General features: G+C 36.4%; 1 protein-coding gene across 4 annotated transcripts in view; it reads left to right on the top strand.

Moving 5' to 3' along the window:
- TTN (titin) overlaps nucleotides 1-14,009 on the top strand; it is a 273,480-nt gene that overhangs the window by 141,950 nt on the left and 117,521 nt on the right. Inside the window, exons 163-199 of one of the 4 annotated variants that reach the window (XM_077957271.1) lie at nucleotides 96-179; nucleotides 296-373; nucleotides 737-820; nucleotides 933-1,016; nucleotides 1,125-1,208; nucleotides 1,315-1,398; nucleotides 1,509-1,592; nucleotides 1,676-1,759; nucleotides 1,969-2,058; nucleotides 2,212-2,295; nucleotides 2,408-2,491; nucleotides 2,606-2,686; nucleotides 2,802-2,882; nucleotides 2,996-3,076; nucleotides 3,183-3,266; nucleotides 3,379-3,462; nucleotides 3,573-3,656; nucleotides 3,768-3,851; nucleotides 3,964-4,047; nucleotides 4,158-4,241; nucleotides 4,353-4,436; nucleotides 4,547-4,630; nucleotides 4,714-4,797; nucleotides 4,938-5,021; nucleotides 5,156-5,239; nucleotides 5,369-5,452; nucleotides 5,584-5,661; nucleotides 6,068-6,151; nucleotides 6,630-6,719; nucleotides 6,988-7,065; nucleotides 7,253-7,330; nucleotides 7,553-7,636; nucleotides 9,414-9,497; nucleotides 9,740-9,820; nucleotides 10,334-10,408; nucleotides 10,870-10,983; nucleotides 12,297-12,365. The exons of the other annotated variants lie outside the window; for them this stretch is intronic. Coding sequence (XP_077813397.1) covers nucleotides 96-179; nucleotides 296-373; nucleotides 737-820; nucleotides 933-1,016; nucleotides 1,125-1,208; nucleotides 1,315-1,398; nucleotides 1,509-1,592; nucleotides 1,676-1,759; nucleotides 1,969-2,058; nucleotides 2,212-2,295; nucleotides 2,408-2,491; nucleotides 2,606-2,686; nucleotides 2,802-2,882; nucleotides 2,996-3,076; nucleotides 3,183-3,266; nucleotides 3,379-3,462; nucleotides 3,573-3,656; nucleotides 3,768-3,851; nucleotides 3,964-4,047; nucleotides 4,158-4,241; nucleotides 4,353-4,436; nucleotides 4,547-4,630; nucleotides 4,714-4,797; nucleotides 4,938-5,021; nucleotides 5,156-5,239; nucleotides 5,369-5,452; nucleotides 5,584-5,661; nucleotides 6,068-6,151; nucleotides 6,630-6,719; nucleotides 6,988-7,065; nucleotides 7,253-7,330; nucleotides 7,553-7,636; nucleotides 9,414-9,497; nucleotides 9,740-9,820; nucleotides 10,334-10,408; nucleotides 10,870-10,983; nucleotides 12,297-12,365 — 3,090 coding nt within the window. The remainder of the gene's footprint in view (nucleotides 1-95; nucleotides 180-295; nucleotides 374-736; nucleotides 821-932; nucleotides 1,017-1,124; nucleotides 1,209-1,314; nucleotides 1,399-1,508; nucleotides 1,593-1,675; nucleotides 1,760-1,968; nucleotides 2,059-2,211; nucleotides 2,296-2,407; nucleotides 2,492-2,605; nucleotides 2,687-2,801; nucleotides 2,883-2,995; nucleotides 3,077-3,182; nucleotides 3,267-3,378; nucleotides 3,463-3,572; nucleotides 3,657-3,767; nucleotides 3,852-3,963; nucleotides 4,048-4,157; nucleotides 4,242-4,352; nucleotides 4,437-4,546; nucleotides 4,631-4,713; nucleotides 4,798-4,937; nucleotides 5,022-5,155; nucleotides 5,240-5,368; nucleotides 5,453-5,583; nucleotides 5,662-6,067; nucleotides 6,152-6,629; nucleotides 6,720-6,987; nucleotides 7,066-7,252; nucleotides 7,331-7,552; nucleotides 7,637-9,413; nucleotides 9,498-9,739; nucleotides 9,821-10,333; nucleotides 10,409-10,869; nucleotides 10,984-12,296; nucleotides 12,366-14,009) is intronic. 4 annotated transcript variants of the gene reach the window in all.

Below are 14,009 nucleotides of genomic sequence, written 5' to 3'. Positions count from 1 at the left end.
CAGGGTCAAGAACTAGCTCTTCTAGTTTTGAGAATATTTTTGCTATTCCTAGTGATCTGCGTAACACTAAACATAAAACTACTAATTTCTTAAAGTGCCTGAAGCTCTTCAAGAAATTGTCCCTGAACAGAAAACGCTTGTGGTTCCTCTCAGAAAGCCCGAAGTCCTTCCTGATGAAGGTATATCTTGCTGGAAGCTTAGAGGGGTGGGAAAATGTCTTTTCTTGTATAAATGTGTTTCTTGATTGTGTTGATTCTTGTAACTTCTAAATGTAAAATTATTCATATCTTCAAAGTGCCGGAGGCTCTCAAAGAAGTTATCACGGAAAGGAAAATGCATCTTCCCCAAAGGGCTGAAGTTGTACCTATCAAAGGTACATTCTTAACTGTCCCCTTATGGTGGGATAGTGGGTGGGGCGATAGAAAGGACCACCTTTCCAGCCTTGAAGATTATTTTGATGTGTACATGTGAATCATGTCTGTGTTGACTCTTGTGACTCAAGTGTAAATGTTTTAATATCTTCAAACTGCCTGAATCTCCCAAAGAAATGGCTACCAAAAACAAAGTACCAGAAGTTCCTCCTCTAAAACCTGAAACGTCACCTATTATGGGAACTTGTTACCACTGATCTCAGGCTCAGGGGAAAAAGAAGAGCTCTTTTGTTCTTGAAAATGTCTGTGTATCTATCTAGTCGTCTCTGTATTTTCTGAGTGTAAAAATACTAATATCTTTCAAGTGCACGAAGCTCCCAAAGAGATTATCCCGGAAAAGAAAGTGTTGGTGGTGCCTCCTAAAAAACCTGAAGTTCCACCTGTTAAAGGTATTTGTCACTGACTTTAGGCTTCAGAAGACCTAATTCTTCTGCTCTTGAAAATATTTTGTTCTAGTGGTCTTCATAACACCTAAATGTAATTTCACTAATATCTTTTAAGTGCCAGAAGCTTCCAAAGAGTTTATCCCCGAAGAGAAAGTGCCCTTGGCTCCTCTTGAAGAGCCTGAAGTCCCACCTGTTAAAGGTAGTTGCCACTGACCTTAGGCTTCAGATCTCATTCTTTTGCTCTTGAAGATATTTTTTCTAGTGATCTTCGTAACTTCTAAATGTAATTTTGCTAATATCTTTTAAGTGCCAGAGGCTCCCAAAGAGGTAGTTCCTGAAAAGAAAGTGCCAGTGGCTCCTCCTAAAAAGCCTGAAGTCCCACCTGTTAAAGGTATTTGTCATGGACTTTAGGCTTCAGAAGATCTATTCTGCTCTGGAAAATATTTTTCTAGTGGTCTTCATAATGCCTAAATATAATTTCACTAATATCTTTCAAGTGCCTGAGGCTCCCAAAGAAGTTGTTCCTGAAAAGAAAGTGCCAGTGGCTCCTCCTAAAAAGCCTGAAGTCCCACCTGTTAAAGGTATTTATCACTGATTTTAGGCTTCCGAAGATCAAACTCTTCTGCTCTGGAAAATATTTTTCTAGTGGTCTTCATAATGCCTAAATATAATTTCACTAATATCTTTCAAGTGCCTGAGGCTCCCAAAGAAGTTGTTCCTGAAAAGAAAGTGCCGGTGGCTCCTCCTAAAAAGCCTGAAGTGCCACCCACAAAAGGTAGACACCCTCATGTTGCTGTGTTTGATATTGTTTGTTTGTCTTTACTTTGTCTAATAATGAAAATACTAATATCTTTAAAGTCCCAGAGGTGCCAAAGGCAGCTGTCCCAGAAAAGAAAGTGCCTGAAGCTATCCCTCCCAAACCGGAAAGTCCTCCCCCAGAAGGTATGCGAAAGCTATACAAACTATAGGAGAAAAACGATTGTTATTTTAACTAGGAAATTATATGTTAAAAATCCTGCTACTTAAAGATGATATAATTCTAAATAAAACAAATGTCAACTGCTATCCAAAGTATCTTGGTGTGTGCTTATATGCAAAAGGCATCTATTGTTTTCACCTTTTCTAAACATAAATTACGAATATCTTTGAAGTGCCTGAAGTGCTGCCACCAAAGGAAGTGGTCCCAGAAAAGAAAGTACCAGTGCCTCCTCCCAAAAAGCCAGAAGCTCCACCTCCTAAAGGTAGGTATCATTACACACTGTCAGTCCGGGGGGCCTGGGGAAAGAGTGTACAGAAAAGTCTGCGGATCTAACAAGTTGTATTTGCTTGGGTCAATGTGGAGTCGATATTCCCCCTTTATAGCTTCTAACTAAAAGATACTAATATCTTCAAAGTTCCTGAAGCTCCTAAAGAAGTTGTACTTGAAAAGAAAGTATCTGTGGCTGTGCCCAAAAAACCGGAAGCCCCACGAGCAAAAGGTATTTATTCCCACTCCTCTGTTAAGAAAAACTTATTCTCTGTACCCCTCACAATCATTGTAAAATATGCCTTCACCATTCATAAACTATAAAAATACTAATATCTTTCAAGTACCTGAAGCTGCTCAAGAAGTTGTCCCAGAAAAGAAAATTCCCAAGGCACCGATCAAAAAACCAGAAGCCCCCCCAGTTACAGGTACATGTCAGCTCAACCTTATCCTGCAGAAGAAATCTCTCTTCCATTCCTGAAAACAATTTTAGTCCATTGCTCTTCATTAACCTAAGTATAAAACTACTAATATCTTTCAAGTGCCAGAAGTTCCTCAAGAAGCCGCAGAGAAAGAAATTCCCATGGCTCCACTCAAAAAACCAGAAGTTACAACTGTGCCAGGTACAATTTGGCCCTGACTTCATTCTGCAGAAGAGATATCTTCTCTCCTACTGTAAACAATTTTAGCCCATTTCTCTTCATTAACTTAAGTCTAAAACTACTAATATCTTTCAAGTGCCTGAAGCTCAAGAAGTTGTCCCAGAACAGAAAGTTCCCAAGGCTCCGCCCAAAAAACCAGAAGCCCCACCTGCCACAGGTATTTTTCACCCCGGTCCTTTTTCTGCAGAAGAAATATCTCTTCTGATCTTAGAAATATTTCAGTCCATTTATCTCATTAACCTAAGTGAAAAACTACTAATATCTTTCAAGCGCCTGAAGTTCCACAAGAAATTGCCCCAGAAAAGAAAACACTGGTACCTCCTAAAAGGCCAGAAGTTCCACCTGTTACAGGTACTTGTCATTTGACCTCAAGTTTCAGAACATCCAGTTCCTCTGCTGTATATTTTTTTTAGTAGTCTCCATAGCTCTACATGTAACTTTACTAATATCTTTTAAGTGCCAGAGGCTCCCAAAGAAGTTGTCCCTGAAAAGAAAGTGCCCTTGGCTCCTCCTAAAAAGCCTGAAGTCCCACCTGTTACAGGTATTTGTCACTGACCTTAGACTTCAGAAGATCTAATTCTTTTGCAGTTGAATATATTTTGTTCCAGTGGTCTTCATAACCCCTAAATGTAATTTTACTAATATCTTTTAAGTGCCAGAGGCTCCCAAAGAAGTTGTTGCTGAAAAGAAAGTGCCAGTGGCTCCTCCTAAAAAACCTGAAGTCCCACCTGTTACAGGTATTTGTCACTGGCTTTAGGCTTCAGAAGATTGAACTCTTCTGTTCTTGAAGATATTTTTCTAGTGGTCTTCATAATGCCTAAATGTAATTTCACTAATATCTTTTAAGTGCCAGAGGCTCCCAAAGAGGTTATTCCTGAAAAGAAAGTGCCCTTGGCTCCTCCTAAAAAGCCTGAAGTCCCACCTGTTAAAGGTATTTGTCACTGGCTTTAGGCTTCAGAAGATCAAACTCTTCTGTTCTTCAAAATATTTTTTCTGGTGGTCTTCATAACCCCTAAATGTAATTTCACTAATATCTTTTAAGTGCCAGAGGCTCCCAAAGAGGTTGTTCCTGAAAAGAAAGTGCCCTTGGCTCCTCCTGAAAAGCCTGAAGTCCCACCTGTTAAAGGTATTTGTCACTGACCTTAGACTTCAGAAGATCTAATTCTTTTGCAGTTGAATATATTTTGTTCCAGTGGACTTCATAACCCCTAAATGTAATTTTACTAATATCTTTTAAGTGCCAGAGGCTCCCAAAGAAGTTGTTGCTGAAAAGAAAGTGCCAGTGACTCCTCCTAAAAAACCTGAAGTCCCACCTGTTACAGGTATTTGTCACTGGCTTTAGGCTTCAGAAGATTGAACTCTTCTGTTCTTGAAGATATTTTTCTAGTGGTCTTCATAATGCCTAAATGTAATTTCACTAATATCTTTTAAGTGCCAGAGGCTCCCAAAGAGGTTGTTCCTGAAAAGAAAGTGCCTTTGGCTCCTCCTAAAAAGCCTGAAGTGCCACCTGTTAAAGGTATTTGTCATGGACTTTAAGCTTCAGAAGATCTATCTCTTCTACTCTTGAAAATATTTTTCCTAATGGTCTTCATAACTTCTAAATGTAATTTCACTAATATCTTCTAAGTTCCAGAAGCTCCCAAAGAAGTTGTTCCTGAAAAGAAAGTGCCAGTGGCTCCTCCTAAAAAGCCTGAAGTCCCACCTGTTACAGGTATTTATCACTGATTTTAGGCTTCCGAAGATCAAACTCTTCTGCTCTGGAAAATATTTTTCTAGTGGTCTTCATAATGCCTAAATATAATTTCACTAATATCTTTCAAGTGCCTGAGGCTCCCAAAGAAGTTGTTCCTGAAAAGAAAGTGCCGGTGGCTCCTCCTAAAAAGCCTGAAGTGCCACCCACAAAAGGTAGACACCCTCATGTTGCTGTGTTTGATATTGTTTGTTTGTCTTTACTTTGTCTAATAATGAAAATACTAATATCTTTAAAGTCCCAGAGGTGCCAAAGGCAGCTGTCCCAGAAAGGAAGGTGCCTGAAGCTATCCCTCCCAAACCTGAAAGTCCTCCTCCAGAAGGTAATAATGAAACTATTCAAATTACTGTTTTTTAAAATACAAACTCTCTCCTTAGTGTTGTAAAAACCTTTTTTGTGTGTGGAAACTATTGCATGTATTTTAGTCAATTCTGGCATTAAAATGAGCTCATGTCTTTAAAGCTTTCGAGGAGCCTGAGGAAGTTGCCCCGGAAGAGCCTCCTGCTGAAGTTGTGGAAGAGCCAGAGCCGGCTGCGCCTCCACAAGGTACCTGGCAAGAAAGCTGCTGGGACACGTCGGCCGCTCTTTCCCCTTCCTGCCCTGATAATTCTGGGCGCTCTGAGCTTTTGTCTCGTTTCTCAATCTTCATTCTTTCTAAAACATACCTTCTAATTCTTTAGTGACCGTGCCACCTAAGAAACCTGTCCCAGAAAAGAAAGCACCTGCTATCGTTGCCAAAAAACCTGAACCACCACCGGCGAAAGGTATTCCTCACTGCCACTAACTCCCTATCAAAAAACTGTCTTTAAAATGCCATATTCCACTGTTCTGCTTCATGATTTTCACATTTCATTGAAACCATGAGCTTAAACAACTACTAATATCTTTTATAGTGCCTGAGGTGCCCAAGGAGGTTGTTCCTGAAAAGAAGGTGCCTCCAGTGGTTCCCAAAAAGCCAGAAGCCCCACCTGCTAAAGGTATATGTAGCTTTCCACTGTTTGATGGAGGCAGATGGAGCCCCCAGCTTCTAAAAGGTTTTGTTCTGTGTAAATGTGATGGATGTTTACTGGTGATTGTTTCTAATGTTAAAATACTAATATCTTTGAAGTGCCTGAAGTTCCAAAAGAAGTTGTTCCAGAAAAGAAAGTAGCTGTTCCCAAAAAGCCAGAAGTCCCACCAGCAAAAGGTACATGTCACTAATGAGATTCTGCAGAAAAGCACTCACCGTTGTCTAAAAAGTCACCTATTATCAAACCCTTTATTTGCCAATCCTCTTAAATCCACAACTACAAAACTGTCATTCTGGATTTTTAAGGTGTAAATGCTTTTTTAATAGCATCACTGACTTTTAAAAGTGATATATTTACTTATTACAAGCATTGGAAAAGTTTACTAACTTGGTTTTTTTATTTTTAATAGGCCGTATTTTCCTCCCCACTATATGAGGATCCAAAGACAGATCACTGACCTTATTGTGAAATTTGTTCTTGGATCTGTCCCTGGGTTATTTGAGCAAAATGTGAAGTAGATGTGGTATAAATTTAATATACTTCTCAACTACTCATAATAAAAACTAATTAATATCTTTAAAGTGCCAGAAGTGCCAAAGAAACCTGTCTTGGAAGAGAAACCAGCTGTTCCTGTTCCGGAAAGAGTGGAGTCTCCTCCCCCAGAAGGTACACGTGAGACCGATCATTAATGACCTTGCCACTTGCGACTATTTCTAATTGAAGCTTTGTTCTTCTTCCTTCCTAACTATTATTTCTTGGTCATTTTCTAACCTTTAATTATTTGTCTTAATTCATCATTCTAAATTAGCTCCAATCTCAAATCTATTTTGGGTTATTGGTCCACAGTATCTACATAAGTCATAGTAAGCTGTATTAAACAAAGCTTCTCCAATGTACACAGAAAGTAAGACAGGAGAACTAATGATTATAAATGACATTAAACACTAAAAGGGCTTTGCAAGCATTCGAATCAATAGACGAAGAAGTTAGTGCAAATGAGATAGATTTTATCTTAACAAAAATAAGAGAAGGTATTAATTGAAACAAAAGAAGAAATCAAGATTACTATGTGTCGTGTTTAGTGTTTGTGCATCTTAGAATATTGTTCCATACATTGAAATAAAATTAACTAATATCTTCAAAGTATATGAAGAACCTGAGGAAATTGCTCCTGAAGAGGAAGAGCCGGTACCTGTTGCAGAAGAGGAGGAACCAAAAGCCCCACCTCCAGCAGGTACGAAGCAGAATTCACTGTATGGGAAAATACAGTCATTTCATTTTTGTGTCTATATATCTTCTTCAAGGCAAAATATCAGTCTTGTACCTTGTTGCCTGAAATCTGACTACATTAAGAACAAAAGTCGTTTCTACACATAAAACTTTGGTCCCACAGAATTTGGTCCCACATATACCAAGAAATATGTGTGGCTTTTAATTCATTCATTAGCATTACATTTTTCATTGTAATCACCTAATTCTAAAAGAAATTCCTATTATTCAAGTGCCTGAAGAGCCCAAGAAGATCATCCCAGAGAAGAAAGTTCCTGTCATCAAAAAACCAGAAGCACCACCTCCTAAAGGTACTCATGTTAAAATGAATACTTCATTTTTGTGGTGTCTACAATTTTACACTCTTTTCTTATTGTGTGTTGTGTTATATCATACGTTTGTTAACTCTTACCTATATGTTATGGTGTTCAATAAACTTGTATGTATATCTTACATCTTGCAACTTTGTATTATTAAATGCTACTAATATCTTTCAAGAACCTGAGATGCCAAAGAAAGTTGTTCCAGTGAAGAAGGTCCCAACTGTTAAGAAGCCAGAAACACCAGCAGCTAAAGGTATTCACATCATCATTGGCATCATAAAAAAGAAAATATTCTGATATCTTAAAGTGGAATCCAATAAGTTGTCCTCGTTGTCACTGCATAACTAAGGACAAAAATTTCCTTATTTTGCTTTCATTAATTTTAATGCTGCTCCAATAAATGCAGGTTTTTTATTCTTAATATTTAAAAATGTTTTTAAATACTCTTTTTAAAACAAAACTAATATCTTCAAAGTGCCTGAGGTGCCCAAGAAACTTGTTCCAGTAAGGAAAGAACCTGTGCCTGTTACCAAAAAACCAGAAGTTCTTCCAGAAAAAGGTACCTACCATGAAGAAAAAATAGATTTCTCTAACTGCTATTTAAGCATGTTAATAATAGGTCTTAGAGAAAAACATACTGATTGTGAATTTATGTTAAAACCACATTGCACAGAAAAAAGGGAAATAATGAAGGGGAAAAAATGAAACAGACAAGCAGGAGTGAAAAAATGAATGGGATTCAGTTGTGCTGTGATATATCACATGGTTACAACTAGTAGAAAAGAACCTCTCATTCAATGTGTCAAACAGCTCAATTCAACATATTTTGTTGAATGTAGACCATTAACAAGACATCATATTAGAAAAATTAAGGCCTGATCTTGTCTTCAAGTAAGTTAAATCCAGTGAGAGGATAGAAAGATAACAGGACTCTAATACACACAGGAAGTGATTACACATAGCAAGTGAATACAAAGGGCTGCAGAAACACAGGGCAAGAAAAGATTACTTTCAGGCAAAGGCATCATGGGAAGTTGTATGGAATAATTGAATTTAAATTTTGATGGACTTTTACATGTAGAAATTGAGGAAATGAGGCCGGATGTGGTGGCTCACGCCTGTAATCCCAACACTTGGGGAGGCCGAGGTGGTTGGATCACTTGAGGTCAGGAGTTCAAGACCAGCCTGGCCAACATGGTGAAACCCCATCTCCACTAAAAATACAAAAATTAGCTGGGCGTGGTGATATGTGCCTGTAATCACAGCTACTTGGGAGGCTGAGGCAGGAGAATTGCTTGAACCCAGGAGGCAGAGGTTGCAGTGAGCCGAGATCATGCCACTGCACTCCAGCTTGGGCGACACAGTGAGCTGTCTCAAAAAAAAAAGAAAGAAATTGAGGACATGATATCCTATGGAAAGGGAAGAGCATATTGAAAGGCACAGAGATAGAAGGATCTAGAATGTTCAAGGACTTTCAAGTAAACTTATACAATTTGAGTATGAATTGACTGTGGAATGTCTTGAAAGATAATACCAGATATAAAGATGGGGTCATATTTTGGAGTACTTCAAATGCTAGAAAAAGGCTTGTACTTTTTTCTATAGGCAATAGGAAGCTTCAAAGGTTTTGCAGCAGGCTTACATATTAACAGGATTTGGGCTTTAGAAAGGTAACTGACAGCAATTTCAGCTGCTAAATAGTAAAGACCCATTGTAATTATTTAAGGTCTTTAAGAGTTGGACAAGATCCGTGGTGGTAGAAATGAAAAGGGGCACTGGGTTTGAGAGAGATGGAGACTGAGTGGCCTCTGACCATTGTCAAAACCATTAGGGAAATTGAGGAGCCCAAGATCATTGTAAGGTTTAAAGCTAGATGGCCAAAAGAATGGTTCATTGGGTCTCTGAACACATGTTAGAGGAAGATGGTAGATGTATTTTTCACCTTTAAAGCATAAAAGTTGGGAGTATGCCTCAGGAGCTTAAGAAAGAGATCAGGCCTAGAGATGTAGCTTAAAGTCATTCACATGGAAATAAGAATTGAGTATGAAGGAACAATTACTCAGAAAATGTACAGCAAATTTTTTTAAGTGTCGAAGTTAGACCAGTGGGAAAACATCTTCAATTAAGAGTACACAGAGGACTAGAAGCAAATGAAGAAGGCTGAGAAGATTCATATATAAAATTAGGATGTCCAAAACGGTGCCATGTCTCAGAAGCCATTTTCCCCATGAAATCTTCTAAGATGAAGCTCTTGCCCCTGCATTCTTTGCCTGCTCTTTAGACAGTCTTGCATGCCTTCTAAATTCTTAATAGTAAACAAAATCATATCTTTAAAGTGCCCAAAGTGCCCGAGAAAATCATCCCAGAAAAGGAAGTGTCTGTGCCTATCCCTGCAGAGCCAGAAGCTCCACCTGCTGAAGGTACATGGCTTCTCCATAAATCTTGTAAAGATGACAATTGTCTTCATCCTCTTGCTTTGATTGTAGATGAATCTTATGTATTTGTCTGTCTGTCTCATGTATTGAAGTTATTGATATTTGGGGGTCATCTGAATAATCTGTTATAGAGTGTTATTTAATGTAGCTAGGTTGATATGTTAGAATAGTAGTTGCAGTATTCTGTTCTAAATATAGTCTAAAATAAAACACTATATTTTTTAAAGTTGAAGAGACTCCTGAGGAAATAATATATGAAGAAAAAGCATCTATAACCATTGGTAGAAAAGAGACTCCCCCTGTTGAAGGTATATATATATATATATATATATATATATATATAAAAATTTTTTTAATCTCCTGAAGATTACTGTTAGAATTACAAAAGCATTTACAGGACACTATTCCTTCTTGAAATTATATACAAGATCTGTCTAGCATGTTTGACTGCTTTATTTTTGAAATAGTTACACTTCTTTCAAATTATAATCTTTAATTTGGTTACTCTTGTTGGTAATTATAAATTCCAAAAGGTACAGTTTACTGAAGCAAAATGGAATAATTGCCTTGGATCCCCAAATGATAACACAGTATCAAATTTTAAAACTCATCTCATTTGCCATCAATATACATTGAATAATCTAATTAATAGGCAGTTCAAGTATAAGAACTTTTTCTTATATGTGAATTTTTCTATACGTGAATTTGTATCAATTGTATATTTTTATTTTGTGACTGTAATCTTTGCATCAACGTGAAATTTCTATGAGTCTTTTTGAAAAACTTTACAACCTCGTATCCTTTGTCAAAATTCTTTAAAGAACGTGAAATTGAAAAGTACGTTAAACCTGAAGAGCCTGAACCTGAACCACAGCCTGAAGAAATACCAGTAAAAGGTATTCAAGCCAGTGGACTTAAATCTTCTTTATCATATTCTTTCTCTTTAAATGTATACAGTTTATGTTGTTGTACATATGTAGTATGTCTGTTCCCATTTGTATGTATTCTTCGTTTTAAATGTGAACCTCATTCTTAGGTTTCCATATAACTTGTACTGTTTATCTCATGTCAATTATGGCTTGTCTGGATGCTCTGTTTGTTGTTGTTATTGGTGCCTTTGCTGTATTTCTCATCATCTATGTAAAGGGTTGATATTTTTATGTTTTATGTTCTGTGTTTTGTGTCGGATACTGGTATTATGTACCTTAAAAAGTAAACTTTTTACTTCATATACATATATATATATATGTGTGTGTATATATAAAATAGAAATTATATATATAATTTCTATTAAATATACTACATATCCCCATGCTAACATATACATATACTAACACCTCTGAAATACTCTTTCAAGAACCTGAACCTGAAAAGAAGGTTATTGAGAAACCAAAACTCAAACCAAGACCCCCAGCTCCGCCACCTGCTCCACCTAAGGAAGATGTGAAGGAGAAAATATTCCAACTTAAAGGTAAAAATACCACTTCCAAAGTTTTATTAGCCTGCTTCAAACTTCTATCCAGCCATCTGAAATGATGCTTGCAAGAAATGTATGACTTTTAGAAGTGTGTACTTTTTCAGACATGATTGTACTGTGAGATTGCATACAGTTGTGTCTTCTGCTGCCCCATGGTTCCTGGGTTGCTTGTCATGTCATGCCTGCTGCTGCAAAAGTCAGAAAGTACACTGATAGCGTCATTGGGATATCTGAATGCAGGGGCTATCCAATTAACTTTCTTTTGTGGAGTGGGTAGAAAAGAGTTTTCTGATTTCAAAGCCTGATTGCTATACATATCATTGTGGTCTTATGCTTAAGGAATGTATAAGAAATCTTTGCAAGATATTTTCAATATTGCAGTAACACATTTACTTAAAAGCCAAAACTTTGTTCTTAAAGAATTGCATGTGCTTTTAAATATATTACAAGTAATATAGTTATGATCTCCAATAGCTGATATGTGCCTATATATCATGAAAGGAAAGCATATGAATGACTTGTTACTGTTCCCCTATCTTTTTTCTTTTTTTCTTGCAACTTAAAGAAGTGTTCTGTGTGGTTCTCAGGGGAGCTGGAAAGAGTGGTTATGAAGACATTTGGTATCCAGCATCCCTTCCTATTATTAAACTTCTCTTCCACCTTCTTATATTTTGATTTTTCTATGAATTGACACAATGTTACTTAATTTTAAAAATATCAGTTTCTTTAAAAGCTGAAACAAACTGGCAAAAACATATTATTCTTATTTTAACAAAAAGTTGTCTTGTGATGTCATATGATTCCCCAATCTAAAATTATCTAGATGTAATCTTAGATATGCACTTTCCCCATACAGACCTGTGTATCTGCAAACCAGAGTCTTCCAGCATAAGACATTGCTGCTGGTGATTCTTGCCCTCTACAACCCTCATGGCCTTTAGGGGGACCCTCTGGCACCTCTTGAAAGGCCACCCATCTGTTAATTGACACTCCATGAGGACACACACATAAATACATTTCCCTTAACGTAAAATGTATGCTCAAAGGAAAATTTCTTCCTCTTGCCAATAACAAAAATTGCCTTATTTCTCTGCCGGTCTTTAATTAACTACTGAGCTTTGGAGTAAAACTGCAGTCTGTTTTCATGGTTCGAATGCTGCTTGTATGTTCTTTGGAAGCTGTTCTTGGCTGTTATTAATGCTTTCTGGTTATAAGCAAAGCTTGGTTTTGATTCTTGGAGTAGAAAGTTAATCACTTGCTTCAGATTAAATATACAAATAACAAAAGTAAAATCATATTCTTTAAAGCTGTTCCAAAGAAGAAAGTTCCTGAAAAACCTGAAGTTCCAGAAAAAGTGGAGCTTACACCTCTGAAAGGTATTTCACAGGCTGAAAAATACATACTTACGTGGTAGCCCTTTTCCTGACTCCTCGCTCTTTCTGCCTCCATTGAATGTTCTGTCTCTCTTTTTCAATCATCAGAGAGTAGTCCCATTCATTTCTTATATCTCTGTGGCTTTTATGGTCCTGGCTCATAAGTGTGGCTTCCTTTGTCTCCCATCCCTTTCATACATTGCATAGACATGGTCTATCTTCGTCTCATCTGCATATGTCTTCTTGCATTTTCCTAAACTTAAAAATATCAAATTTTACTGGTTAGCCAAAATTGATATCAAGAGACATGTGAGATTAAAATGCTGAGAGCTATTAGTAAACTGTTTTGACATTTCCCTGACATAAGCATTTTAGCCAATGTAATAAGCATTAAAAATAAGTCCTATCTTCCTTTTATATTATGAAGGTTATTTGTAGGGATTTCCTTAGGACTTTCATGTCAGTCTCTTCTCACTGGCTCTAAGGCATTCTCTGAGGTGTACAGAATTCACATTTCAGAAAAATTTCCTTATTGCTGTAGGTAATTTTTAAAATGTATTTTTCTGTAAACAGTATTTTCCCTAATAAGGTCTCATCTAAAATTAGACCCTAAAGAAAACTAAATGAATTATAAGAGTCTAGAAAACATCTATCAAAAATAAACTTAATTTTTCTAGTAGGTAGCAGTGTTCTGTTCAAGTAATCAACACATTCAGACCTAGAAATTAAGACTGTTTCTGGTCACTCTGAAATTTTGGGGAAAAAAGTCATCCATATAAATATACACTTCCTGATTTCATAAAGGGCAGATTACAAAATAATGTTATCATGGATATTGATCATAAACATTAAAATAGCACATAATCACACATAATGACTTTAAAAATAATAGCTACAATGGTGGGTTCTCAAATATCAATAAGATTTTTAAAATAAAATAATAATATAAAAAACGCACAGATATATTTTCACTATGTCCATTATATCAGTAAAGAAAATCAATATTATGCCTCCTCGCTTTACATTAATTAGATGCATGTGCTTCCTTCTGGGTTTGAGCAATAAAAATAGTTACTAAGAAGATTGGTACCTTTAAAATAGTATTGAAGGCCAACACAATTTATCCTGGATAAAATATGTAATGTTTAACTGTAAAATTTTTACTTAAAATATTTGGCATTAGAAAAAAGTGATTATTCAAAATGAAATACATATTTGCCTATTGCAGGTTTAAATTTTTGAAATAAGAGTTAAGCAATGTTATCTTTATCACATAAAAAAATTTAATGAGTTGCAAATATCTTGTTTGAAGCCCTAAATAGGAAATTTTACAGAAATATCTAAAAATTCAGCTTTCTGACAGTGAGCAAATAGTTACATGATACAAATAAATACTGTTCTAAATTAGATTTTAATTGACATTAGTAGAGAGGAAAAAGGTTTAATAATCACTACATGTTCCTTTCTTTCACCATTCAAATCTGTGAGGGCCGTAATAGCAAAAGAGGCTGCTCTATAAAATAGCATCACCCACCATGCTCAGTATTCACTGTAGAGGAAATTAATTTTGAATCCCTTGCATTCCTTAATTTGAATGAAGAACATTTTCTTATTCATGAAAAATGAGCTTCCAACACCAGCTTTGAG

Source organism: Macaca mulatta, chromosome 12 (genome assembly GCF_049350105.2).
Source record: "Macaca mulatta isolate MMU2019108-1 chromosome 12, T2T-MMU8v2.0, whole genome shotgun sequence".
Classification (NCBI taxonomy): Eukaryota; Metazoa; Chordata; class Mammalia; order Primates; family Cercopithecidae; genus Macaca; species Macaca mulatta.
This window is presented reverse-complemented; position numbering and strand designations above follow the sequence as displayed.